This window comes from Meleagris gallopavo, chromosome 28, assembly GCF_905368555.1.
Source record: "Meleagris gallopavo chromosome 28, MGAL_WU_HG_1.1, whole genome shotgun sequence".
Classification (NCBI taxonomy): Eukaryota; Metazoa; Chordata; class Aves; order Galliformes; family Phasianidae; genus Meleagris; species Meleagris gallopavo.
This window is the reverse complement of record NC_139431.1, coordinates 1,253,384-1,278,513: the sequence shown is the minus strand read 5'-3', so window position 1 is coordinate 1,278,513 and position 25,130 is coordinate 1,253,384. Positions and strand designations below refer to the sequence as shown.

General features: G+C 65.6%; 4 protein-coding genes across 6 annotated transcripts; 1 reads left to right on the top strand and 3 right to left on the bottom strand.

Annotated features, from left to right (window-relative positions):
• Nucleotides 1-5,854: 5,854 nt before the first annotated feature.
• EPS8L3 (EPS8 signaling adaptor L3) lies at nt 5,855-11,779 on the top strand. Of its 3 annotated transcripts, none has more exons than XM_085210370.1 (20): nt 5,855-5,949; nt 6,173-6,236; nt 6,333-6,400; nt 6,485-6,549; nt 6,633-6,788; nt 7,460-7,609; nt 7,720-7,787; nt 8,311-8,438; nt 8,527-8,594; nt 8,658-8,799; nt 8,890-8,954; nt 9,091-9,165; nt 9,265-9,413; nt 10,460-10,556; nt 10,639-10,685; nt 10,781-10,877; nt 10,952-11,059; nt 11,155-11,234; nt 11,333-11,465; nt 11,574-11,775. In XM_085210370.1, the coding sequence occupies exons 2-20, from the start codon at nt 6,196-6,198 to the stop codon at nt 11,589-11,591; spliced, it is 1,755 nt and encodes a 584-aa protein (XP_085066496.1). In that variant the 5' UTR covers nt 5,855-5,949; nt 6,173-6,195; the 3' UTR covers nt 11,592-11,775. The 3 variants fall into 3 exon arrangements, with proteins under 3 accessions (XP_085066496.1, XP_085066497.1, XP_085066498.1); XM_085210371.1 differs by having other exon boundaries at nt 8,685-8,799; nt 11,574-11,773; XM_085210372.1 differs by lacking the exon at nt 10,952-11,059 and having other exon boundaries at nt 11,574-11,779.
• A 337-nt stretch (nt 11,780-12,116) lies between these two features.
• LOC146542618 (glutathione S-transferase Mu 3-like) lies at nt 12,117-14,520 on the bottom strand. Its single transcript, XM_085210374.1, has 8 exons — nt 14,405-14,520; nt 13,663-13,738; nt 13,338-13,402; nt 13,001-13,082; nt 12,808-12,908; nt 12,607-12,702; nt 12,401-12,511; nt 12,117-12,288 (listed from the first exon to the last, which is right to left on the bottom strand). The coding sequence occupies exons 1-8, from the start codon at nt 14,435-14,437 to the stop codon at nt 12,193-12,195; spliced, it is 660 nt and encodes a 219-aa protein (XP_085066500.1). The 5' UTR covers nt 14,438-14,520; the 3' UTR covers nt 12,117-12,192.
• A 596-nt stretch (nt 14,521-15,116) lies between these two features.
• On the bottom strand, nt 15,117-17,597 carry LOC146542617 (glutathione S-transferase 2). The gene is made up of 8 exons (XM_085210373.1): nt 17,473-17,597; nt 17,300-17,375; nt 16,974-17,038; nt 16,816-16,897; nt 16,622-16,722; nt 16,284-16,379; nt 16,101-16,211; nt 15,117-15,274 (listed from the first exon to the last, which is right to left on the bottom strand). The coding sequence occupies exons 1-8, from the start codon at nt 17,506-17,508 to the stop codon at nt 15,179-15,181; spliced, it is 663 nt and encodes a 220-aa protein (XP_085066499.1). The 5' UTR covers nt 17,509-17,597; the 3' UTR covers nt 15,117-15,178.
• Nucleotides 17,598-17,692: 95 nt separating this feature from the next.
• Nucleotides 17,693-25,126, bottom strand: AMPD2 (adenosine monophosphate deaminase 2). The gene is made up of 18 exons (XM_085210543.1): nt 24,994-25,126; nt 24,210-24,334; nt 23,798-23,928; nt 23,470-23,538; nt 22,924-23,035; nt 22,632-22,818; nt 22,394-22,535; nt 22,229-22,318; nt 21,902-22,031; nt 21,628-21,822; nt 20,818-20,949; nt 20,571-20,734; nt 20,310-20,436; nt 20,004-20,167; nt 19,806-19,926; nt 19,548-19,721; nt 18,669-18,779; nt 17,693-18,594 (listed from the first exon to the last, which is right to left on the bottom strand). Exons 1-18 carry the CDS (start codon nt 25,055-25,057, stop codon nt 18,379-18,381), a joined length of 2,454 nt encoding a protein of 817 aa, XP_085066669.1. The 5' UTR covers nt 25,058-25,126; the 3' UTR covers nt 17,693-18,378.
• Nucleotides 25,127-25,130: the final 4 nt, after the last annotated feature.

Genomic DNA, 25,130 nt, shown 5'->3' with positions numbered 1-25,130 from the left:
TTGGGAGACTTTCTAGGGACAGCCACCCCCAAAGTGGGGGGGGGAGGAGGGAAATGGAGGGGTATTGGGGGAGAAGCCTGCAGCTCATCCCAACCGCCTCCCCCCACTTCCCCGGCTGGGCTCAGCCCACGTCTCCGCTGAAATCACCGCCGCCCACTCGCCGCGTTACGGAGAAAGTTATTTCCAGCGGAGAGAGCGCTGCGAGATCCTTCCCGACCCCCGCACCCACCCTCGCGGTCCCAGCCCCGCACGCTGCCCCGCAGCCCTCGCCTCGCAATGCTGGCACCGGGCGGGGGGAGGAAGAGGGAGGGCAGAAAGAGAGAGAGAGAGAAAAAGAGAGTGCCCCGCTGGAAATCCCCGTGGGAATGTCCCGTGTCACCCCCTGCCTCCACCAGCACTGCAATCCCGCATTCCCTTCCCGCAGCGCTGCTCCGTGTCCTCCCTTCCCCTCCCCCCCCCCCCCCCCACGCGGCGCTGCGGGGTCGCGATGCCCGCAGGATGAGCAGCGCGGGGTCACGCTGTGTCTGTTGTCGTAACTCGGGGTCCGCGGCGGCTCCCAGGGGTCAATTCCCCCACCTCCCCCCCGCAGCGCACTGGGGGGTCTCTGGGATCAATCCCGGCCCCACGGCGCTATGGGGGAAGGGGGGGCACGGAGGGCGCGTTATGGCCCCACATGTGTCCCCAGAGTGTCCCCACGGCTGAGTCACACCGCGCTCCGGCCGCACTCCTCCCTCCACCAGAACTCTCCAGGCCGAGGAATGCGGCCGAGCCGGAGCCCAAAGCCTCTTTGGGGGGGCAGCCACCCCCCCTCCCCCCATCCGGCACCCATCGGGGAGCAGCGCGGGGGTTGCGGGAGCTGCCACTATCAGCTCCACACGGCGGTTTTGGGGTGATGCAGACCCACACGGCAGCAGCGGGGGCGCAGCCGGGATCGGGGGGCTGGGGGGGGGGGCAGCGCCCTCCGCCCCCTACACGATGCCCATCAGCACCGCCCGCTGCGTGGCACACCGTGGGCGCAGCCCGGCCGGAGCCAGACGGGTGCTGCCCCTCGGGGGGGGGTCCGGGGGCTGCGCCGGGAGCAGCTGAGTGCGGGGGGGGGGGGGGACACGAGGATCTGTGCCAGCAGCGGGGGACGGGTGGGCAAAGGGCTTGGGAGCGCCGCGGGGATGGGCGGCATCGGCGCCATGGGGGGGAGAACCGGCGGCACCCAACCCGGGGGGGGGGCTGGAGGGAGGGGGGAAAACATCAGCGCAGAGCTGGGGCTGCTCGGCTGCTCCGTGCACTGCAACCACCGCCCCAAATCCCAAATCCCAAATCCCGCGTGGCTCCGATCCCACAGCGCCAGGCCGGCAATTCGTTGCCCACCCTACGGACAGCGCCGGAGGGGGTTGGGGTGGGGATTGGGAGGGGGGGGGCCGTGCCCCAGCAGCCCCCACCGCGCCGGAGGATGGAGATGCAGCGCACGGAGGGTCTGGAACAGAGGAGCCGCTTGTCCTCGCCTCTCTCCGGTTGTTTATCTGCGCTGCTGACATCAGCTGCAGGCCCCGAGCACGCGCAACCCGTCCCCGCTGCGGCTCTGACCCCCAGGTGCCCCCCTTCCCCCCCCCCACCCCCAGCTCTGCCCTATGCACGCAGTGGGGCTCGTGGGGCTGCCGGGCCTCTTCTCCTGCCCAGCATCCATCCTCGGGTTCACGGGGTGGGCGGCCCCCTCCTCTGACCCTGTGTGACACGGGGGTGGGGGGGAGGCTGTGCTGGGGGGGGCCGAGCACCGTCACAGACCCACAAACAGCCCCCCCTCCCCCATCATCCCATCCCCACCCCACGGCACGAACTGGGGATGCTCGGGGTTGGGGGCACCTGAACGGCACCGCGATCCAACCTGGGGATGGAAAGCAAAGAGATCCGGACCTGCACCAAAGAGCCCGCGGGAGGGGGTCTGAGGGGGGGGGGGGGCTGTGTGTGGGGTGTTGCCCTCAGCCGTCAGCTGTTCTCCTGCGGCCGAACGCAGCTCAATGAACGCTTCGGAACCGCTCGGATCCTTCAAACGCATCTCCAGGGTCCAGGGACGCGGACCGGACCGGCGCTGCACGCACGGCCGCGATCCCCCCCCCCCCCCACTCCGTTTTATTCCCTCATCCCCGCAGCTGAACGGAGCTCCGGTCCCGCCGGTGAATCCTTCGCTGCCGCGGGGGGAAACGCCACGGTGGGGTGGAAGGACGGGACGGCCCCGCGTTGGGCCCCGTTTGGCTTCAGACCCCCGCGGGGGGGTGGGGAGGGGGTCAGTGCGACCCATCTGTGCGCTCTCAGCCCTGGGGATGAGGCTGAGACCCCCGAGCGGGGCTCAGGGCTGCGCCCGGGCCGTAAGGGAGGCCCTGCTTTGCTGTCCTCTGCCATGGGGCTGCTCAGCCCCCCCCACTCCGTTTCTCCCCCCCCAGTGTCATCCTGCGGCCGCTGTTGTCGCATGCCGAGGTCGCTGCGGGCCGCCCCGCTCCGTTCCCGCTGACCGCAGCGCCCTCCATCAGCGCTGCCCCCCCCCTCCCCTCCCTCCAGCGCTGCCCATCGGAGTGCCGGGGGGGTCCTGGGGGTCGCTGAGCTGACAGAGCGCACGGCCCCGGCTCAGCTGTGCTCCCCACGGGGAAATGCTGCTGTGCTCATATCCCCAACCCCCCCATTTCACCCCAACACTCCCCGTATCCCCAAACCCTCTCAAGACCCCAAAATTCCCCCATACTCCCAACTCTCCCATACTCCCAAACCCTCCCCATAACCCAAATCCTCCCCACTCCCCAAAACCCTCCCCATATCCCCCAACCCCTCTCAGATCCCAAACCCTCCCCACACCCCAGACTTTCCCCACCTTCCCCCCCCCAACCCAGCCCCACACCCGGAGCTGCAGCACTGCCCACATCTGGCTCTGATTTTCCTGGAGAAGCCGCACGGCCCGCGGGGCTTTGGAGGCTCCGGGAAACCCACGGGCAAATGCCCGGCTCAGGATGTGGTCTCCTGCTTGATGGGGGGAGAAAAATGGGGCTGGGGGGGTTCGGGGTGGGCAGTGCTGCTTTGGGGCCGAGGATGGAGGACCCCCGTCCAACCCCGGTCCGTATGGAGGGGCCTGGCCAAGAGCACAGCCCTGGAGAAAGGAGTTGGAAGCCGTCGCCATGACCTCACCGCCACGTGCTGCCGAGGAGGAAAAGGGGGGAAAAAAAAAAAGAAAGAAAGAGGAAAACGGTCATTTCTTTAAAAATAACCTTTGTGTGGGGTTTGGTGCTGGGAGAGAAAGTGTGACGCTGGGCACTTCGAGTGTGACAAGGAAAGAGAGCTCTGGGGGTGCCTGGGACGTGGGGATGGACGTGGGGACGTGGGGACGTGGGGACATGGGGACGTGGGGACGTGGGGATGTGGGGACATGGGGACATGGGGACATGGGGACGTGGGGACGTGGGGACGTGGGGACGTGGGGACGTGGGACGTGGGGACATGGGGACGTGGGGACTACTGGGGACGTGGGGACTGGGATCGTGGCGGGCGATTGATGCTGAGAGCTGCACTTCCCCCCCCCCCCATGGGGTCACCCTGTGGGTGCTGCATCCAACAGAGCACCCAGGAATGGAAAGCAGAATCAGAACCCACAACAGCACCCCTGGGGGCTCATGGGGGGTGGGCACCCCCAGCCGTAGGGCATCACCCAAACGGGGCTCCCATCTTTGGGGCGTCCCCACTTTTGGGGTGTCCCCACCTCCAGGTGATGCCAAATTTCATTAAGCCACCATTTATGGGACGCCCTCCTCCCCACATCCCACAGACACATCGGGGTCGGCCCACCCCCATCCCACCCCGGTGCCACGACCCCCACCCCCCAGCCCCCCCAACCCCCCCCCCCCCCAAGCTGATGCCATCCAGCCCCTCTTGCACAACTTCCCCCCAACCCTCACTCAGATGTCACCACCACACGCTCAGCCCCGCACGTCCCCACAGCCCCAACACGGGGGCACCACGAGGCCCCAAAAGGGTGCAGTGGGATGTTCCCCCCTCCCACTCAATCCCCCCTCCCCCTTGGGGTCCCCCATTTCTGCAGAAGAGCCTTTTATGGCCACATCCTCTGCACCTCAAACAGCTCACAGCCACATGCCGCTGCCTCGTTAGTCACAGCGTTAACGAGGAGCCTGGAAAGGCCCTGGAGGGGGGGACGTGCCTTCCTTGGAAGCACCCTCACCCCATTTCCCTGCACTGGGGGAATTGGGCACCATGGTTGTGTCAATGGGTTCAGGTTCCCAACGTTCCCAGGTTCCCAATGGATCGGGTTCAGGTCACCAACAGGCTCAGGTTCTGAATAGCTGTGGGTTCCCGATGGGTTCAAGTTCCCAATAGGTTCAGGAATCCAAAAGGTTTGGGTCCCCATTGGGTTCTGGTCCCATTGGGTTCTGGTCCCCATTCTGTTCTGTCCCCATGCAGCCCCACTCACTCTGCCTGGGGTCACGGGGTGCTGCTTCCCAGGGGTGGGGCAGAGGGGTTGGGATGCGGTGCTGTGCCGTGGAGATCCCAGAAACCTCGCTCCAAACTCAGCCCCAATCCCACTGAATGGCCGTCCCACCCCATAAAGGCCCCATCCCACCTCCCTGCCCCTTTGTGTGCCCTCAATGCCCCTAATTACGGCCCTGTGCCACAGCTGCTGGAAATCCCCATCTGGGGGACGGTGCTGTGGGTCTCAATGGGGACACAGCCCCATAGGGGGACCCCACTGCTCCCTCCTCACCCAAAACGGCTTGGGGAGGGGAGGGAATCCCATTGTATGGCTTTTGTCCCTCACATATCAGGCTTGGGGCTGTGGGGGGGCACACACAGCCCTCCCCCCATACAGCCTCACTTCTCCCCACCCCACCAAACCCCATTGCTGCTCTCTCCCTGCAGCCCCACTGCTCCCCCCATACCAATACCCCAAGCGAGCATTCTGCCCCAAACTCTCTCTTTGCCCCCCAGACCTCTCCCTCTTCCCTCTGGGGACAGAATGGGGACCGGACTCAGACAACCCCCCCCCAACCCTCTCTAACCCCCCCCGCCCATCCCCACATCCCTGTGTTGGGGGCTGCAACCCCACAACTCCCGCGGGGCCGTCCCCACCGCAGAGGGACTTTTGTGTCCCCCACAGAAGTGTCACCTCAACGTTCCCAGCTCGGGGGGGTCCTATAAAATGGGGGGGGGGAGGGGGGAAAGAGGGTCACAGCTGGGTGACACAGGAACGTGCTGCCCTCTGGTGGCCGCACGTCGGAACTGCACCCCCTCCGTAGGGAAACTGAGGCACGGCCCCCTCCCCCCCCCCCCCCATTGGGCCGCCCCCGGCCGGGGGGACCCTTCCGTGCATCGAAGGGGGGAACAGAAAGGCACCCATGCGTACCCCACCGGAATCCTATGTGTCTCCCGTCAGCATCCCAAAAATACCCCACCAGAACCCCACGGGCAACCCCCAGCCCCCCCACGGGTTACCCCCCTGCACAGCGGGGCCGTGAGCGGTGACCCAGCGTCGGACGGGCTCCGGGACCCCCCCAACCCCCCCACCTTAACCCTAATCCTAACCCCCACCCCCACCCCGTCGTTTCCCCCGGGGGCGCGATGGGACGAGCAAGGTCAGCGGGCGGTGCGGGGTGGGGCGGGATGACACCAACGAGGGGGGGGGGGTGGATCGGGCATTGGGGTGGGGGCACTGGGGGCTGCATCCCCCCCCCAGTGGGAGCAGCACGAGGAACGTGGGGGGAGGGTTGCGCCCTACGGCTCCGTGGGGTGAGCGGGGGGGGTGGGGGAGACCGCGCCGTGCCCCCCTTGGCTCCCCCCATCGACCCCCCCGCTCCACCTGCAAGCGAACGCCTTCGGGCAAAGAGCAACGGGGTGCGGTACCAACGTCACACCCCGGTGCTGTCCTGTGCCACGGCCCCGCGGAGCGGCTCCGGCGCTGGGGTGAGCGGGGACGGGGGGGGGGGCTGCGACCGCAGGGTGAGCCGTGGGGCGGGGGGGAGGTGGGGGGGCTGCGCGACTTGGGGGTCACAGCTTATCGGTGGGATGGGGGCACACGTGGGGGGACACGCGGCGGTGCGGGAACCCCGCTGGGCACCACACCGGGGACCCCACGGAGCGCCCAGGCTGCCCCACATGGGGTCAACCCTCCGTGCCCCCCCGGCAGCCGCCAGCATCGGTGCCGTGAGGATGGGAGACCCCTTCACCTACTGGAGCGGACCCCCGTCCCGGTGAGTTCCCCACACCCCGCAGCGCTGTGCTATGGGGCGCAGCGGTGACGGCACTCACCACCATCCGTCTGTCCATCCGTCCGTCCGTCCACACAGCAGTGAATATGAAGACGGCCCCCACGGCCCCACCAGCTTCGCCCGACCCAGCGCCAAAAGCATCTACAGTGAGTATGGGGCCGCCCCACACAGCCCCCCCCCACACACACACCCTCCATCCCCCCACCCCTCACCCCCCCGTGGCCCCACAGATCAGCGCAAGGATTACGGGCAGACGCTGCTCAAACCCCAAAGCAACTTCCAGCATCCCGTGGAGGTAGGAGACCCCCTGGGTGCCGCCAGCTTGTGGGGCACCTCACACCCCATAACGCCCCATAACAACACCCTGGGTCCCCCCAGCATCTGCTGACCCTACGCCTGGAGCGGGAGCTGCGCAGCGTGGAGGACTGCGTGGGGCGGCTGCGGGATTTGGAGGCGCAGGGGAAGGTTTGGGGTCAGGATCTCCTCCTGGGGGTCCGGGATCAGGACCTGCTGCTGAGCGACATGGAGAGCAGGGTACCCCGTGGTGACCCCCAGACCCACAGCCCCCCTCCCAGCGCCCACCCCCATGTGTTCCAATTGCCCCACGAGCCCTTCAGGCCCTCTCGCTCTCCCCGCTCCCATTCACCCTATAAACTTCACACCCCTATAAACTTCACACCCCTATAACCTTCACACCCCCGTAAGCCCCATCCCTGCAGCCCTCACATCCCACTTTGCACCCCTGAAGCTCCCTGCACCCAACGTAATCTTTGCACCCCACCATATAACCCACACCCCGTAATCCCACACCTTATAACCTCACGCACCACATAAGACCTCACCTCATAATCCCCAACCCCATAACCCAGACCCTGTAATCCCACTCCCCATAACCCACGTGCCATAACCCCATTCCCTGTGACCCATCTATGAGCCCCCCCCACCCTACAACCCCATATACCCCATAATCCCACACCTCATAACCCCACACGCTCCTATAACCCCACACACCCCATCATCCCAACCCCCAAACCCCACAACCCCAGCCATAACGCCCCATAACCCTCCGCTCCACAACCTCCCAAACCCCATAATAACCCCATGCACCCCAGTACGAACCCACGCTCCACAACCCCCCCACCCCATAACCCCATACATCCCATAACCTCCCGCACCACAACCCCACAAACCCCGTAACCCCATAGGAGGACCTGGACTCGTTCCCGCTGAGCAGCATTCAGGACTGTGTGGTCACTCCAGACGTGGGCAGCTACGATTCAGTTCTGGCCATCAGCGTGCAGGAAACGGGCTGGGGGGGGACCAGCGTGCTGCTCTTCCAGTGCCACCACACTGGGGTGAGCGGGGTTTGGGGGGGAACGGGGGGGTCGGGGGCAACGCATAGGGCCGATTGGTTATAGGTACGGGGTTACGGGGCCGCGGGTTATGGGATTGTGGGGTCCTTCAGGCCGGGGTGCTGAAGAGCAGCCTGGAGAAGTTGGTGCGGCAGTGCAAGGAGGAGCAGCGGCAGTACGGGTATGGGATGGGGGGGCACGGGGCTCCCCTCTGCTGGGGGGGGTCACTGCCTGTCCCAAAGGGTCACCCCCTGTGGGCACTGACCCCTCCCGCCTGCTGGTGGCACTGAGCGCTGCCCCATCTGCCCCCGTTTGCCCCCCATCCATCCCCCATCCATCCCCCATCCATCCCCACCATCCCCTCCCATCCATCCCCCATCCATCCATCCCCCATCCATCCCCCCCATTCCATCCCCACCCCCCCCATCCCCTCCCATCCATCCCCCATCCATCCCTTCCCATCCATCCCATATCGGTCCCCCTCCCCCCCATCCCCCATCCAACCCCATCTGCCCCCCATCCATGGGCACTGAGCCCCACAGCCCACACCAATGGGCGCAATCCTAAACCCATTGAGTTTTACCCCACCCCCATCCCTGAGCTCCCATCCCCCTTCCCACCCCATCTATGGACCCAGACCCCCCCCTTCCTCCCCCCCCCTCCACACCCCACGCCCACGACCCCTCCCTGTGCCCCCCACCCAGGAGTATCCCAGAGATGCCCCCCGAACCCCCATACGTCCCAGTATCCTACAGAGCTCCAGAGCCTTGGGCAGAGCGCACCAGGCCCCCATCGCTGCCCTCCGTCCAACACAAACCCCTTTCAGACTATGGTGAGCCATGGGGTGGGGGGGTCCATGGGGTGGGGGTGGGGGGGCGGGCGCTGTGTGTCCTTCTGGCAGCATCCCACCTCCCCCATAGGAGCGGAGCAGAACAACAAGTGGATGGGCCCCAATGGAGAGACCATGTCGGACCCCGAACGTGACGTGGTGAGTAACCCACCCCCCTTCCGCCCCCCACAACGCACGAGGATCCCAACCCCCCCCCCCAAGCCCCCCATCACCCCCCTGTTCCCGCAGTTGGTCCTCAATCACGTGCTGGGAGATATGGACATCTTTGTGGGGCGGCTGCAGGGCAGCGCAGGGAGCACCAAAACCCCAAAGAAGAAGAAGAAGAAGAAGAAGAAGAAGAAAGGTGGGGGGGGGGGGGGGAGCACTGCTCAGGGTGCGATGGGGGTCTGGGGGCTGCCTCAGCGCCACTCCCTCTGTCTGCCCCCCCTCCCAGATCTCCCCTCCAAGGCAGAGTACGTGGACTTCTTCCAGAAGGTGAAATACGCCCTCAACCTCCTGGTACGTCCAAAACCCTATGGGCACACAGCCCTGCTACCCACCCACTGCCCCCTCACCCCACACACGGCCATAGAGGGGGGCCAGGCAGCGTGGGGGGGGGGGCTGCATGGGACCACCCTGTCCGTCCCCCCCCCAGGCGTACAACTGGCAGCACATCCAGACCCCCTCCGGACCCGAACTGCTGGATCTCATCTTCCAGACCCTGACCTCCGTGAGCTCCCCAGGGACCCCCACCCACCCACCCCCAACCTCTGGGGGCGGCCGCAGAGGGCTTGAGCCCCTTCCCCCCCCACCCCCCCGCCATAAACAGGTCCTGGAAGAGTGCCCCCACCCCCACCTGGCTGAGGAGGTGGAGACCCCCCTGCTGCTCCCGGAGGCGCTGCAGCTGCTGGATGGGACCCTCCTGCCCGACCAGCACCGCATCTGGAAGAGTTTGGGCATGGCCTGGAACAGGAGCCGGTGGGGGGCCATAAACTCCCAATGGCCCTCCCAATGCAGAAAACCCCACCCTACCCCTCCCCCAACCTTAACCTACATCCAAACCCAAGCCTAACCCTAACCTAACCCAATCCTAACCTTAACCCCAACCCAACTCGACCCCAACCTCACTAAACCACAACCCCAACCCAACCCCAATCCAACCCAATCCCAACCCCAAAATCACTCCAACCCCAACCCAACCCCAACCAAATTCAACCCCAACTCAACTCCAACGCAACCCAACCACAACCCAACTCAACCCCAACCCAACTCCAACTTCAACCCCAACACAACCCAACCCAACCCCAACCCCAACCAAACCTAACTCAACCCCAACCCAACTCAACCCAACCCAATCCCAATCCAACCCAACCCCAAATCACTCCAACCCCACCCCAATCCCAACTTCAACCCCAAAACAACCCAACTGAACCCCAACCCAACCCCAACTCAATCCCAACCCAAAACCAAACCCAACCTCAACCCCAACCCAACCCAACCAAATCCCAACCCAACTCCATCTCAACTCAACTCAACCAATCCCAACCCCTACCCCAACTTAATCCCAACCCCAAACCCAACCCAATCCCAACCCCAACCCCAACTCCATCTCAACCCAACTCCATCTCAACTCAACCCAACTAATCCCAACCCCAACCCCAACTTAATCCCAACCCCAAACCCAACCCAATCCCAACCCAACCCCAACTCCACCTCAACCCAACTCCATCTCAACTCAACCCAACTTAATCCCAACCCCAAACCCAACCCAATCCCAACCCCAACTCCATCTCAACCCAACTCCATCTCAACTCAACCCAACCAATCCCAACCCCAACCCCAACCCAAACCCAACCCCAACCCCAACTCCATCTCAACCCAACCCAACCCCAACTCCATCTCAACCCAACTCCATCTCAACTCAACCCAACCAATCCCAACCCCTACCCCAACTTAATCCCAACCCCAAACCCAATCCCAACCCCAACTCCATCTCAACCCAACCCAACCCCACACCTCTGCAGGGCGCAGTACCCCAATGGTGAGGAGGTGCCTCGCTACATCCCCACGTTCTCCGATGGCTGGCTGCCCCCCCCCATGCTGACCGCAGACAATCAGCCGGTATGGGGCGGGGGGGTGGGGGGGGGGGGGGGGCACAGCCATGTGCCTCAGTTTCCCACCACCTGCTGCTCTTCCCCCACAGATGTTGGCTGGGGATGCCCCCGGATACAGAGATCCTCCGGGGCAGCTGTGAGTGCACCCTGACCCCCCCCCATCTCCCCCCCCCCCAAATGGGGTTGGCAGAACCCACTCACCGCTGTGCCCCCCCCCCCCTCCCCCCACAGACCACCCCTCAACCCCCCCAAGATGGTGCGGGCGCTGTATGAATTCCAGGGCAGGAACTCACAGGAGCTGAGCGTCAGGACGGGGGACACCCTGCAGGTACAACACGTTGGGGGGTGGGGGTGTCCCCCCCCCCTCCATATACTGGGTGCTGCCCACTGCCCCCCCCCCAGGTGCTGGACCAGCAGAAGAAGTGGTGGTTGGTGCGGAGTTGGAGGGGGGAGGAGGGCTACGTCCCCAGCAACATCCTGGAGCCCGTGGGGCACGAGGACGACAGCCAGGTGTGCCCCCCCCCCGCCCCATATAACACCCCCGGGTGGTTGGTGGTGGGAGGGGGGGGGGTCACCACCTCCTCACCTCTCTATGTACCCCCCAGGGCAGCCCCCCCACGCTGCACATGGGATCCTCTCCGGCAGAGGTGACAGCGTGGCTGAAGGATAAAGGCTTCGCTCCGCTGTGCGTTGTTCCCTGACCCCCCCATCTTTCCCCACACCTCCCCCCCGCCCCCCCCAAAAAAAAAGCGTGCCCCCCCCTCACCCCCGCCCATCCCACAGCACCGTGCGCTGCCTGGGGGTGCTGAGGGGGCAGCAGCTGCTGCAGATGACGGCGGCGGAGCTGCGCGCTGTGTGTCCCGAGGAGTGGAGGAGGGTCCTCTTCAAACTGTCCCCCGTCCGCTCCGCTCTGGGGGTGCGTCTGTGACCCCCCCCCCCCCCCCCGGGGTGGGCTTTCATGGTGGGGGGGGTGGTGAGGGGCGAGTCACGACCTCACGCTCGTTCCCCCCTCCCCCACCTGCAGATGGACCCCAGGGACTGACAGCGCTGGTGCAGCATCATGCAACCCCCCCCTGCTCCCCCCCCCCAGGATGGAGCAGCCCTCTGTGGGGGGGCAGCCCTGCAGGACTGGGTGGGGGGGCGGCAGAAAAGGACCCCCGCTGCTCGCCCCCACCCCCCCCGCAGCGCCCGTCCCACCCACAGCCACTGGTGGAGCGATGCTGCTGGGGGGGGTGGGGTTGGGGCACCTGGGGGCCCCCAGGGAGATGTGCACTCCTTGCTGGGGGGGGGCAAAAGAGGTGTAAAATAAATGCACTGATAGCAGTGACAGCGGCTCTGCGTGGAAATGCGGGGGGCTGGGGGGGTCCCACTCCCTCCCCCCACCCATCGCCCCACTCAGTGGGGCACCCACCCCCCCAGCGCTGCGTTATCAGTGGGTGGGAATGTGCTGCTGACCCCCCCCCCAGCGCGGGAGGGGAAATGGGGGGGGGGACCCCAACCCCATCGCACCCACACACTGGGGGGCTGAGCCTGGCACCCCCCACCCCAATGCACAGTGAGGCACACAGAGCGCTGTACCTCCTTTTATTGAGGCTGGGGGTCTCCCCAGCGCGGGGGGGGGGGGGGGGGGGCAGGACCCCCCCTTACTCCTTCTTGCCCCCCCATTTGGCCATCTTGTTGTTGATGGGCATCTTCTGGAAGCGGCTGGACTTCAGGTACGCTGCCACCTTCTCCAGTGCCTATGGGACATAAAGGGGTGATGGGGGGGGGGGGGGGGGGGGGCACGGCACCACCTCCATCCCCCCCAAACCCCCCCCCCAGACGCCCCCCCCTCCCCCCCATGATGCTGACCCCGAAGCGCTCCATGAAAGCACGCAGGTTGCTGTAGGGCTCCAGGCACCGAGGAGCGAAGATGCGATTTTGATCCAAGACGTCAAACATGAGAAAATCCACAAAGGTGAGCTGTGTGTGTATGGGGGGGGGGGAGGAACAAAAACAGTGAGGGCATGGGGACACCCCCGTGTGCCCCCCCCCCCCCGGGTGGGTGGGGGTCGCACCTTTTCCCCTGCAAACCACTTTCTGTCCCCTAGGAAGGTGGAGAAGAGCCGCAGTTTGCCTGGCAGCTGCTCCAAGTATCCCGGCTTCAGCTTCTCCTGGGGGGGGGGGGGGGGGGGGACAGAGACAAAGTGGGTGGCACCAGGGGACAGCGCTGCCCCACAGGGGGGTCCCTGCCCCCCCCCGGGAATGGGGGCACTCACAAAGTCGGGGCTGTAGCAGACCATCACCAGGCTCATACGGAAATCCATCACCTGGTTCTCCAGCACATCCACGCGCTGCCGCTCCTCCTCCGTGTCCCCACCTGCGCACGGATGGTGGCACCGGGACCCCCCCCCCCAAATTTGGGTCGGACCCCCCCCCTGCCCCCCCCCCCCCCCCCCCCTCGGCACTCACACATGTTGTGCTTGCGGGCGATGTAGCGCAGGATGGCGTTGCTTTGGGTCAGTTTGACGTCGCCGTCGATGAAGTAGGGGAGCTGGGGGGGGGGGGGACAAAGGGGGGGGGTTTGGGGATACCGGGCATAAAGTGGGGGGGGGGGGGGGGCACAGGAGGGCAAAGGGATGTGGGGGTGGGGGGGACATCTGGGCATTATGGCATGGGGACATCAGGATGGGGGGACACTGGGATGGGGGGGGTGGACACTGGGGTAAAGGGACGTTGAAAGGGGGGGGGACACAGAGGTACAGGGGTAATGTGGAGGTGCCCCCCCGCCCCCCCTCCCCCCCCATACATTTGGGAAATCCAGCCCCAGCTTCTCCTTCTCGTTGATCCATTGGCTCTTGTCATAGTCGGGGGCTGCGGGGACAAAAAGGGGTCGTGCCATGATGCCCCCCCCCCCCCGCCCCACCAAACTGGGGGGGCTCAACCACAAACACCCCCCCCCCCCCCCAACTCTGGGGCTTCCGAGGGGTTGGGGGGGAACCAACCACCTTGTCCCCTCCCGGCACCCAAAGCACAGTGGGATGAGCCCCCCCATAACCCAACAGCGCAGTGGGGGGGGGGGGAGGAGGAGGAGAGAAGGGGGGGGGTCCGTCCGCCTGCCGCCCCCCCCTCACCTTCCCCACAGCTGTACAGTTTGTCCTCATAGGGCGTCCCGGTGTGCTCCAGCAGCAGACGGATGGCGTGGGCCAGCTGGGGGGGGGGGGGCACAGGCAGTAGTGAGCCCCCCCCCCGTGGGGACACAGAGGCACGGAGGGGATGAGAGATGCCCCCCCTTCCCCCCCCCCCCCCATTCCGTGCGCAGCCCCGTGCGTTCCGTGCTCCTCCCCCCGCCCCTCCATGCAACGGCAGCGCAAAGCACAGCACATGGCGGGGGGGGGGGGCAAAGTTCTCCCACTGAGGGGGGGGGGGGGGGCAAAATTCGCCAAAAATCAGTAACCCCTCCTCCTCCCCAAATTGAAAGCCATCGGGAGACCCCCCCAAGCGACCCCTTCCCAGGGTTGGGACCCCCCTGTACGCCCCCCCGGTCGGGGACCACCGCAGGACCTGCACCTCCTCGTGCCCCCCCCTTTCCCCCCCCCCAACCCCAAACCCTCAAAACCCCAAAGCGCAGCACAGTTTTTTTTTTTTTTTTTGGGGGGGGGGGGGTGGGGGAGGGGCGGATGCAAATGGCCCCCACCCTCCGGTAGGACCCCAGAAATAAACAGCCCTCCCCCCCCCCCCACACCAAAAAAACCCAAAAACTCCGATACTCCTCAAGCGACCCCCCCCCCAGCGACCCCCCCATGAAGAAAAGGCCCCCCCAAGGTTGGGACCCCCCCCGTAGCCCCCCAGGGCAGCCCCCCCCCCCCCACGCACCCCGCGGATGTCCCAGTATCCCAACACCGCCATTGCTACGCGCACTCCAGACGGTGCCCCCCCCCCGCGCCCCCCCCGCAGCTCCTCCCTTTCCCGGGGGCGGGGCTTTGAGGGGGGGTCTTAAAGGAGAACGCGGCTGTGGGCAGCGTCAACGTAACCCCCCTTTTTGTTTGGGGGCTGCTCCTTACCTTCAGGCTCCCATATTTTTCCGGGGGGGGTCACTCATTTTCCTCGCCCCCCCCCCCCCCCACCGTGCACACAGGGTTCTCCATAACCGAGAGAATTCCCTTGCCCCCCCCCCCGCCCCCCCCACTTGATCGGAACTCCCTATCTTTGGAGGTCTCATGGTGGGGGGCATGGGACCCCCCTCCCCCCCCTCCAGCACCATTTCCACGTCTCGTGTGCCCCCCCCCCCACCCCCCAGGCCCCCAGTGTGCACAGGAGCCCCACACAGAGAGAGTCCCTTATCCGGGGGGGGCGGGGGGGGGCACATCCCCTCCCTTCGCTCCTGGGGGGCTGCAGTGTTTGTGATGGAGGGGAGGAGAAGAAGCCCCTCAGAGGGGCCCCAATATCCCATAATCCCCCCCCCCCCCATTTCCCATTATCCTGAGGGGGGAACAGAGGATGTCCTCGTCCTCCACCCCCCCTAAGAGTTGTCCCCATGTCCCCCCCCCCCATGACAGCTCCACACACACAGCACTGCAGACGCTCTGTTTTATTCTGCAGAAGAATGGGGACCGGGGGGGGGGCGTTGGGGGGGGGGTCCCATCCCCCTCACTCCTTCTTGTTGCCCCACAGCGCCGTGTGCACGAAGACGGGGGTCTTCATAAAGCGCCCCGAGTGCATGTAGGCAGAGATCTTCTCCAGGGCCTGGGGGGGCGGGGGGGGGGCAATGTGGGGACAGAGCGGGGACAGGGATGGGGACAAAGAGGGCGATGGGAATGGGAAGATGGATGGGGATAGAGATGGGGACAGGGATGGGAATGGGGATGGAGAGATGGATGGGGACAGGGTGGGGAGAGGGGAAGGGTATGGGATTGGGGACAGGGAGGGGACATGGGGACAGGGATGGGGATGGAGAGATGGATGGGGACAGGGTGGGGAGAGGGGAAGGGTATGGGATTGGGGACAGGGAGGGGACATGGGGACAGGGATGGGAATGGGGATGGAGAGATGGATGGGGACAGGGAGGGGAGAGGGGAAGGGTATGGGATTGGGGACAGGGAGGGGACATGGGGACAGGGATGGGGATGGAGAGATGGATGGGGACAGGGTGGGGAGAGGGGAAGGGTATGGGATTGGGGACAAGGTGGGGACAATAAGGGGACAGGGATGAGGACAGCGAGGGGACATGGGGACAGGGATGGGGATGGAGAGATGGATGGGATGGGGGGGGAGACAGGTGGGGACAGAGATGAGAACAGGTTGGGGACAATACGGGGACAGGGATGGGATGAAGATGAATACAGGATTGGGGATAGAGATGGGGACAATATGGGGACAGGGATGGGGATGGATGGGGACAACGGTTAAGGACAGGAATGGATACAGGGATGGGAAATGGATACAGGACAGGGAACGGGGATGGGAATGGGTTGGGATGGATGGGATCCAGGACAGGTTGGGAGTAATTTGAGGACAGAAGTGAGGATGGAGGGGGATAACATGGGGACGGGGATTTGGGGTCTCCACTGACCTCAAAGCGCTGCAGGAACTGCCTCAGGTTGCCCTGCAGCTCGGGGCAGTCGGGGGCAAACATGCGTAGCCGTTCCAGCACATCATAGGCCACAAAGTCAATGAAGGTGAGCTGAGGGGGGGGGCAGCGGGGTCAGCACCGCTCCGGACCCCCCCAAACTCCCCCCCACCCCCCAGCACCCACCTTGTCCCCCACAAACCACGGCCGGGAGCCCAGGAAGCGTGACAGCTCCCGCAGTTTCCCTGGCAGCTGCTCCAGGTACGCCGGCTTCAGCTTCTCCTGCATGATGGGATGGGGTCAGCGCTGGGGTGGGACCCCCCCAGATCCACAAAAGCCCCCCCACCAACACTTGGGGCCAGGCAGGAGGCACACCCCCATTGCATGCCCCACAATGGGATTCCAACCCCAGCCTTGAGACCCCACAGTTTTTCCCCAACGTCCCCCCCCCTCCTCCCCACGGTCGCCTCAGGGACCCCCCAGGGGACCGAATGACCCCCCCCGGGATGGGGGGGGGCACTCACAAAGTCAGGGTTGTAGCAGAGCTGGGCGAAGGCCATGCGCAGATCCATCAGGTGGTTCTCCAACATGTCCACGTGCTGCTTCTCCACCTCTGTCTCCCCACCTGTGGGACAGGGAATGCATCAGACCCCCCCCCCCGCCCCGGCCCCACCGGACCCCCCCCCCATCCAGCCCACAGCCCCCCCCCCCCACTCACACATGTTGTGCTTGCGGGCGATGTAACGCAGGATTGCGTTGCTCTGGGTCAGCTTGGTGCTGCCATCGATGAGATAGGGCAGCTGGGGGGGTAAGGGGGGGGGGTCAGAGCCATGGCAGCCCCCCCATTTCTCCTCCTCACCCCCCCGCCCCACTCACATTGGGGAAGTCGAGACCCAGCTTCTCCTTCTCATTGGTCCAATCGCTGGGATCGAAGTCGCGGGCTGCATCAGGGACCCCCACATTGCATCAGGGTGGGAATATTTGGGGGGGGAGGAAGGGGGGGGGAGCAGGAGCAGCACCACCCCCCCACGCTCTGCCCTCCCCAGGCATTGCCAAAAGCTTTGTGCCAGGAGCTCTGTGCCAGGAGCAAGGTCCGTGGGGTGGAACGGGGGGGCAGGAGGACACAGCTGGGTGCCCCCCCCCCAGAAAACGGGCTGCACGAGGGCTGCACGAGGGCTGCCCCCCCCCTCACCCCCCCTCACCTGGCCCGTCTCTGTACCGCCGTTCCTGGTAGGGGGTCCCGGTGTACTCCAGCAGCAGGCGGATGGCGTGGGCCAACTGCAGGCACAGCCGTTCGTCACCCCCCCGCCGCCTTCCTTCCCCCCCCATACCCCCATACCCCCACCCTCCCCCCCCCAGGACCCCCCCGGCTCACCCCGCGGATGTCCCAGTAACCCAACGTGAGCACCATGCCGAGCGCTGATCCGCACGGACCCGACGTTCCGCTCCGGGACAAACGCAGCAAAGCAAAGCGAATCCAAACCCCTTCCCACCCCCCCCCCCCCCGCGTCACCGGGCCGCCCCCACCGCGCAGAGTCCGGCCCTTCACTCCCCTCCCCCCCCCCCCTCCCCAGCCCCCGAATCACTGCGCCCCATTTCTTACTTAAATACTTTTATTTCCCATGCTTTGCTTTGCTTTTTTTGTTTGTTTGTTTTTGCTTTTTTTTGTTGGTGGTGGTGGTGGTCCGGGGGGGCACAGGACGGGATGGGGGACGTGGGGACACGGCCATAGGAGCGGCCGCCCCCCCCCAGCCTCAAAGGGAGCACAGGGGGTGGGCAGCCCCACGTCGTTCTCTGTGCCACCCGGCCCCCAGCACGATGTGACCCCCCATAACGCACGGGTTGGGGGGGTTGGGGCCCCTCTGGGCAAGAAAGTGGACGGAGAGGCAAAGAGGGGGCCAGTAAAAACACTGGGACCCACGGCTGGATGCTGGAAGGGGGTGGGGGGGGGTGTAAAACTGTGTCCCCACCCCCAATGGCCCCAGTATGGCACCGTGCAGGAGGTGACACCAGGACCCCCCCCCCCCCGCAGCGCCCATCCCAATGCCACCCCCCCACGGGGCATAACACAGATGGGGGAAAAAGCAGTGAAAAACGACCCAAAAAGACACACAGACACCAAAAAAAAAAAAGGACAAAAAAAAAAAAAGACCAAAAAACCAAAAGAAAAAAGGAGGCACAACAACGGGGGGGGGGGAGGGCAACCCGGGGCAGCAGGAGGGGACGGAGCCCCGGGGATGGCACTGGGGTTGGGGAGGGGGAGGGGAGGGGGGGGGGGGGGTCAGTGGGTGGGTGTGGGGGGGGTGATGGACAGCGCGTCCTCCTCCTGGATGGGCTCCAGCTCTGCGCTCTGCACCGCCTGCGTGATCAGCGTCAGCTCCTGGCACAGCGTCTCGAAGCGATACCCAACGCGGATGTCGGGGACGTTGGTGCGACGGATGTCGTTCCCCTCCGGCCCCTCTTTCAGGTAGTGGGGGCCCAGCCAGTAGCTCTTCACCTGGGGGCAGAGAGAAGGAGGGGGGACCTGCGGCCGCCCGGAGGGTCCCCCGGGGTGGGGGGGGGTTGTGGTACCTTATGGGAGAAGCCGCTCATGAGGACGCTGTTGCGGGCCAACTCGCACATGTCGCAGGAGCTCAGCTTCCACACCTGCGTGGCGATGCTGTACTCCTCCATCAGCGGTTCCTGGGGGGGCACGTGGCTTTAGCACACCCCCATAACCTCCCCCCACATGGAGAGGGGGGTCCGAAGGTTCTCCCGCTCCCTCTGGACCTCCGGAATCCTCCAGAGCTCGGTGGCTCCTTCGTGTTCTGGGCCATTGCCAAACCCATCCTCTCAGCCACCACCGACCCCATTCCATGGCCGTGGCCACCACCAACCCCACAGCCATCACCGACCCCATCGCCATGGCCACCACTGACCCCATGACCATCACTGACCCCATTCCCACGGCCATCACTGACCCCATCCCAGTGGACATGCCACCACCAACTCCTTCCCCATAGCCACCACTGACCCCATTCCATGGCCATGGCCACCACCAACCCCACAGCCATCACCGACCCCATCGCCATGGCCACCACTGACCCCATCCCATCCCATCCCCATGGCCACCACCGACCCCATGACCATTACTGACCCCATTCCCATGGCCATCACTGACCCCATCCTAGTAGACATGCCACCAACAACTCCTTCCCCATGGCCACCACCGAGCCCACCCCCCTCCCATAGCCACCACCAAGCCCATGACCGTCACTGACCCCATCCCTCACAGCCATCATTGACCCCATCCCCACTGACACGGCCACCAACTCCTTCCCCATAGCCACCACTGACCCCATCCCCACAGACGAGGCCGCCGCCAACCCCATCCATCAGCCCGGCGGCTGCCCCGAGCCATTCTGGGTGGGGAGAGGCTGGTGACCCGCAGACCCTCCCCCACAACCTCACCTTGGTGAAGTGGAACTGGAGGGGATCATCGGTGGAGAGGGAGACCATGAGCCCCCGCGAGAGGTACTCGGGCAGGGGGTTGCGGTGGTAGCTGAGGAAGAGGCTGTTGTTGCTCAGCGGGGACATGGCGATGCCAATCTGCGCCAGGTAGTACAGGTACTGCAGCACGGGGGCCTGGGGGGCACGGCAGGGTGAGGGGGGGGTGCGCCAGGGGTCCACCGAGACCCCGTGGCTGAGCCCCCCCAGCCCCCCGCTCACCTTGCGCAGCAGCAAGCCGTGCGAGATGTTCTCCGACACCATGAAGCCCGACACGAGGTGATGGATGGGGCCGGCCTCGCCGCAGTGCGGCCGCAGCACGAAGGTGTGGAAGCCCCTCCTCCTGTGCATGGGAACAGCCATGGGCCCCCACCCCAACACCCCCACCCCCCCAGGGCCACGGGAACAGCGGGTCCTCACCTGCGGAGGTGGTTGAGCACCGTCATGTTGGCATACATGTAGTACAGGTAGTAGGAGTAGGGCGGGTTGTCCTCCTCCACCCAGTTCCCCGGCAGAGGGCTGTCCTGGTTGAAGATGTGATGCTCCGGTTTGGATTCGTCATCCACGCTGTCGAAGCCGTCCACCTGTGGGTGCCAAACCCGAGTGGGACCGTCACCCCTCCGCTGGGACCCCCGTCCCCACAGCCATAAGGGAGGGAGGGAGTGGGTCAACCACACGTCCACCAGGATGGGAGGCAGTGGGTCGGGGTCGGGGTGCGGTGCTCACGTGCTCCAGGAAGAGGTGCAGCTCAGGGTGCTGGGCAGGATGGATGGTGGCCTCGTAGAGGGGCAGGAAGATGTTCTCCAGCATCTCCTGGAAGTTGGCCAACTGCTTCTTGGTCCGGTAGACATCGCTGAGCACACGGATGGACAAGGCTTGGAGCCCAGCGCCGCGTCCCACCTCACCCAGCCCCCAAGCCCGGTTTCTCCCGTAAGACCAGGACCCCCCACAGGACCAGGACCCAAACCCCCAGGGTTGGGCACTCACAAGAGCCGGGGCACCTGCACCAGCCAGCGGACGTTGTTGGAGTGGACGCGGTGGTTGACGGCCCAGCAGGCCAGCTTGTCCCACTCGTCACGAGAGCGGCCGTAGATGGAGAGGCGCAGCTCGGCGTTCTGGTACTTGCTCTCCTCCAGGTCAGACATCACCTCCTGCCAGAGGAGGGAACAGAGAGTGTCAGCCACGGCCAGCAGGCACAGGGATGGCGGGGGCACCGTGAGGACGCGGGACTCACCTTGATGATGTGTGCAAAGTACTTCCCCGAGACGCGGTTGTCCGTCTTGATGAAGATCTCCCTCAGGATGGACTCCCCGATGGGGTTGTACTTGGCATTGAATTTGTCAAAGCGGTGGAAAGTGTTGCGGTCCTGCAATGGGGGCAAAAACGTGAGACCCCCCCCCTACACACACACACATACACACACAGAGCCCCCATACAGGGCTTTCAGCTCCCACCACCGCAGGACAGCCTGGAGGAGACCCCACCTCCCAGCACCCCACCACCGTGGGATGGACCCGGACCTCCCAGCACCCCACCACTGTGGGATGGACCCGGACCTCCCAGCACCCCACCACCATGGGATGGACCCGGACCTCCCAGCACCCCACCACCGTGGGATGGACCCGGACCTCCCAGCACCCCACCACCGTGGGATGGACCCGGACCTCCCAGCACCCCACCACCGTGGGATGGACCCGGACCTCCCAGCACCCCACCACCGTGGGATGGACCCGGAGAAGACCTCCCAGCACCCCACCACCATGGGATGGACCCGGAGAAGACCTCCCAGCACCCCACCACCATGGGATGGACCCGGACCTCCCAGCACCCCACCACCGTGCTACGGCACTGGAGATGACATCCCACCATCCCACCACCGTAGGATGGCCCTGGAGAAGAAGACCTCCCAGCACCACGGGACAGAGAGGAAGATCTCCCACCACTCTACCACCACGGGATGGCCCTGGAGGAGAAGACTTCCCCCCACGGCCAGGGCTGAGCTGAAGGCCCCACTCATCCCCAAGCTCTGGGGATGGCCCCGTACCGCGTGGACGTCCAGAGTGTCCACGCTGAGGTCGTAGGCGGTGAGATTCATGGTCTCAAAGACCTCCTTGAGCGTCTGCTCCTTGCCTTTCTCCACGTGGACGATCTCGTCCAGGTGCTTCTTCATGGCCCTCTTGATGAAGCGCAGGAGGTGCTTCTGGTTCATGCAGGACGAGGCGTGGATGTGAGTGTCCACCTGGGAAGCGGAGTTGGTGCTCAGGTCTAAAAGCCCCCCCGGGTGCCTCCCCCCCCTCCCCGGCGCAGCCCCGCAGTACCTTGCGGATGTTGTAGAAGTCGCGGTGGGGCACCTTCTTCTGGGCTGCCAACTCCTTCATCTCATTGAGCAGCACGTGCATCTGGAACTTGGAGCTCAGGTACTGCAGGCGGCGGTAGCAAAAGGATTTGCTGCCCAGGGGAGCGGGGAGAGGGCGGTCAGTGTGGGGAGAGAAGGGAGAACATCCCTCCCCAAAGGTTGGCGCGCCCACGATGACCCCGGGACGGAGGTGAGGACGTGGGATAAGAGCTGGCACCGCACATCACAGCCACAGCCACCGGCAACGTCCCCACGGTGCCCACCCCCACGGTGGGACCCCGCTCCTCACATGGGCCCGTTGATGATCAAAGCCATCAGGAAATTCATGTCGGCGATGAACTCCTGCAGGTCGGGGTAGGGCAGGTCCAGCTCCGTGCTCCTGGTTGGGGGGGCAGAGGTGGTTACACCCCCACATCTCCCACCGCCCACCCCACCCTTTGCGGCGCGCCCCTACTTGTCAGTGAGGTCCTGCTTGGTGTAGACGTGCACCACGCCATCCACCATCTTCAGCCCGAAGCCCAGGTCGGCCGGCATGCTCTGGGGGTCCCACTTCTCATAGGGGTGCTGCTCTGCAAACGGGGGGTGCACGGCAGCATCTGCAGCAAGAAGAGACCCCAAAAGTGCACGGAACCGCGGAACTCACCAAGAGCGGCCCCACACCCGGCGCTGGGAGCCCTCTGCCCCCCACTCACCGGCAGCCACGGGGGTCTCGGGCACCTCCTCGTAGCTGCGGGTCTCCAGGGGCTTCTCGGAGAGCTCCTGCAGGAAGCGGGCAGTGGTCTTGCAGAAGCTCTGCAGGGACAGCCCCATGTACTTCTCACGCAGGAACAGCGCCTTCACCACACTCTTGGCCGCGTCCAGCAGGTCGGTGAAGGGCACCTGGGGTGGGAAATAAAGAAAAAGTAGGGGTTTCATCCCAAAAAAAATCACCCGTGGGGGCCAATGGGCGCAACTCGTGATTGGGGGGGTGGGGGGGGTTCTCACCCCACACTTCTCCTCCCCGGAGATGGTGACACGTTGGAACTCGCGCTCCAGCAGCGCCTCGCGGTCCTTGGGGATGTGGTCCACGCGGTCCTCGTGCTGCTCCTTGAGGAGCCTGGGGGTGCAGCCATCAGCACGGTGCTGGGACCCCCCCAGGGATGGAGAGGCTGGGGGCGTCCCCAGCTGGCAGTGCCCCCCGCCCCGGCCCCAACGCACGGATGCATCCCCCGACCCCACAGAGCACAACGAGAAGTGGCGGTGGGACAGAGAACGAAACGACTCGTGACACAGACAGCCCCAAGCAGAGACAGGAGGGAGGGGACACGCAGTGCCGGGGGGGGGCAGGGCTACGCTGTGCCCTTTGCCCCCATCACCCCAAAATCCCAGCCCTACACCTCCTGCCCCGGGTGCGTTAACCCCTTCAGTGCCAGCGTGGGCACAGAGCGGGGGGCAACTGTTGGCTCTGTGCTGGGGCTGTTTAGGGGGGGGGGATTTGGGGCTTGGGGGGGGGGGTCCCTGAGCCCCGGTGTCACCGCGCCGGACACTCACTGTAAGTCGGCGGCACTGTCAACTTTCAGGAAGTCCTGTTTGGCTCTGAGCAAAATGTCGGGCTCAAGTCTGGGGACGGCCGGGAGGAGAGAGGGGGTGTGGGTGGGGGGGTGGGGGGGGGGGAGAGAAAACACCCCGTTAATGCCCCACAGGAACAGACAGAGCCCGGAACCAAATAAACCAGGAAATCAGACAGCAAGCGTGACACCCACGGGAGAGGACAGAGCGGGCACAGAGGACGGACAGCCCCGGGGGTGGCGGCGGCCGTCCCCAGGAGGGGGGGACACCCATGGGATGGGGGGGGGGGGGGGGGGGAACACCCCCTTACTTGACATCCTGGCTGATCTGGCGCTCCAGGCGCTGCCGTCGCTCCTCCAGCTGCTCGATGGGGCTCTCTTCAGGGAACTCATACGGCGCCGTCCGCATTTCGCTCTCGGCCAGCGAGCGGCAGAACAGCTCCTGTGGGCACCGTGTCACGAGCTGCGTCCGTCCTCAGCCCGCTGCCAGCCCTGACGTGAGCTGAGCTGGGACTCAGCCCGCTGCCATCCCCCTCCTTCCAACCCCCAGCTCGCTGCGGAGCTGTCACACATCGGGTGCACGGCGTCACCGCGCTGCCACCACGGGCACAAGGAGGGCCACGGGGTCCTGGGGATCAGGAGGCAGCTGAGCCCCCCCGTATCCAATGCCCCCCTCTCCCCCCGAAGCCGAGACCCGGCCGACTCGGTGCAGGGATGACTCACCTCGGCGATCTCTTTGTATTTGCCGTCCATGGAGGTGCGCAGATCGACTGGGAAATGCTTGAGGCAGTGCGGGGTGCCGGGCAGGGAACGCGCCGACTGCAACGGCCGGGAGCCCCCCCGCACCTCTGCAGGCACAGACACTGTGTGAGCCCCGGGGGGGGGGCTGGGGGGGGGTCTGCAGCCTCTCCATAGCCCTCTGGGATCCGCATCCCACAGCATCGGGGGCACACAGAGGCAGCGCCATCTCCCCCCACCACCCTACTCACCATAAGGGGGGGTGTTAAAGCAGTGGGAGTGACACCCCCAAAGGTGGTCCCACCAAAGGTGCCCATGTCACAGCTCACTCGAGCTGCCACGAGGAACCCCCCCGACCCCATCCGCAGCACTGAGGGGGGAGGGGGGGGCCACAACCACACGTCTGTGCCAGCGCAGCCTTCCTTCTCCTCCTCCTCCTCCTCCTCTTCCTCCTTCCCCCCCCACAACGCACACAGCGCTGCGCCACAGCACAGCCGCAGAGCCCCCCCCACACCCACCTCTCACTGCCCTAATGGAGGGGGGAGACGGGATGGGAAGGGATGGGATGGGAAGGGATGGGATGGGAAGGGATGGGGTGGGATGGGACGCACCACCGGGACCGCCCCCCCCCAAACCCCCGCGGGAGGAGCGCAGCCCCGACGGTGATGGGCGCAGCCCCGCAGCGCACATCCGAACCCCACGCACGTTCTTCCCCCCCCCTCCCCCCCTCCCCGCCGCGGGCACAGCATTACGGGCCGGGGGGGCTCACCTGCGGGGCCGGCCGCTTGCAGGCTGCCCCGCTTCTTGAAGGGGAAGTGGGCCGGGGCGGCCATAGCGCTGCGGGGGCGGTGCGGGGGGGGTGGGGGGGGGCCGGGAATGGCGGCGGTCCCTCCCTCCCGGGTTGAT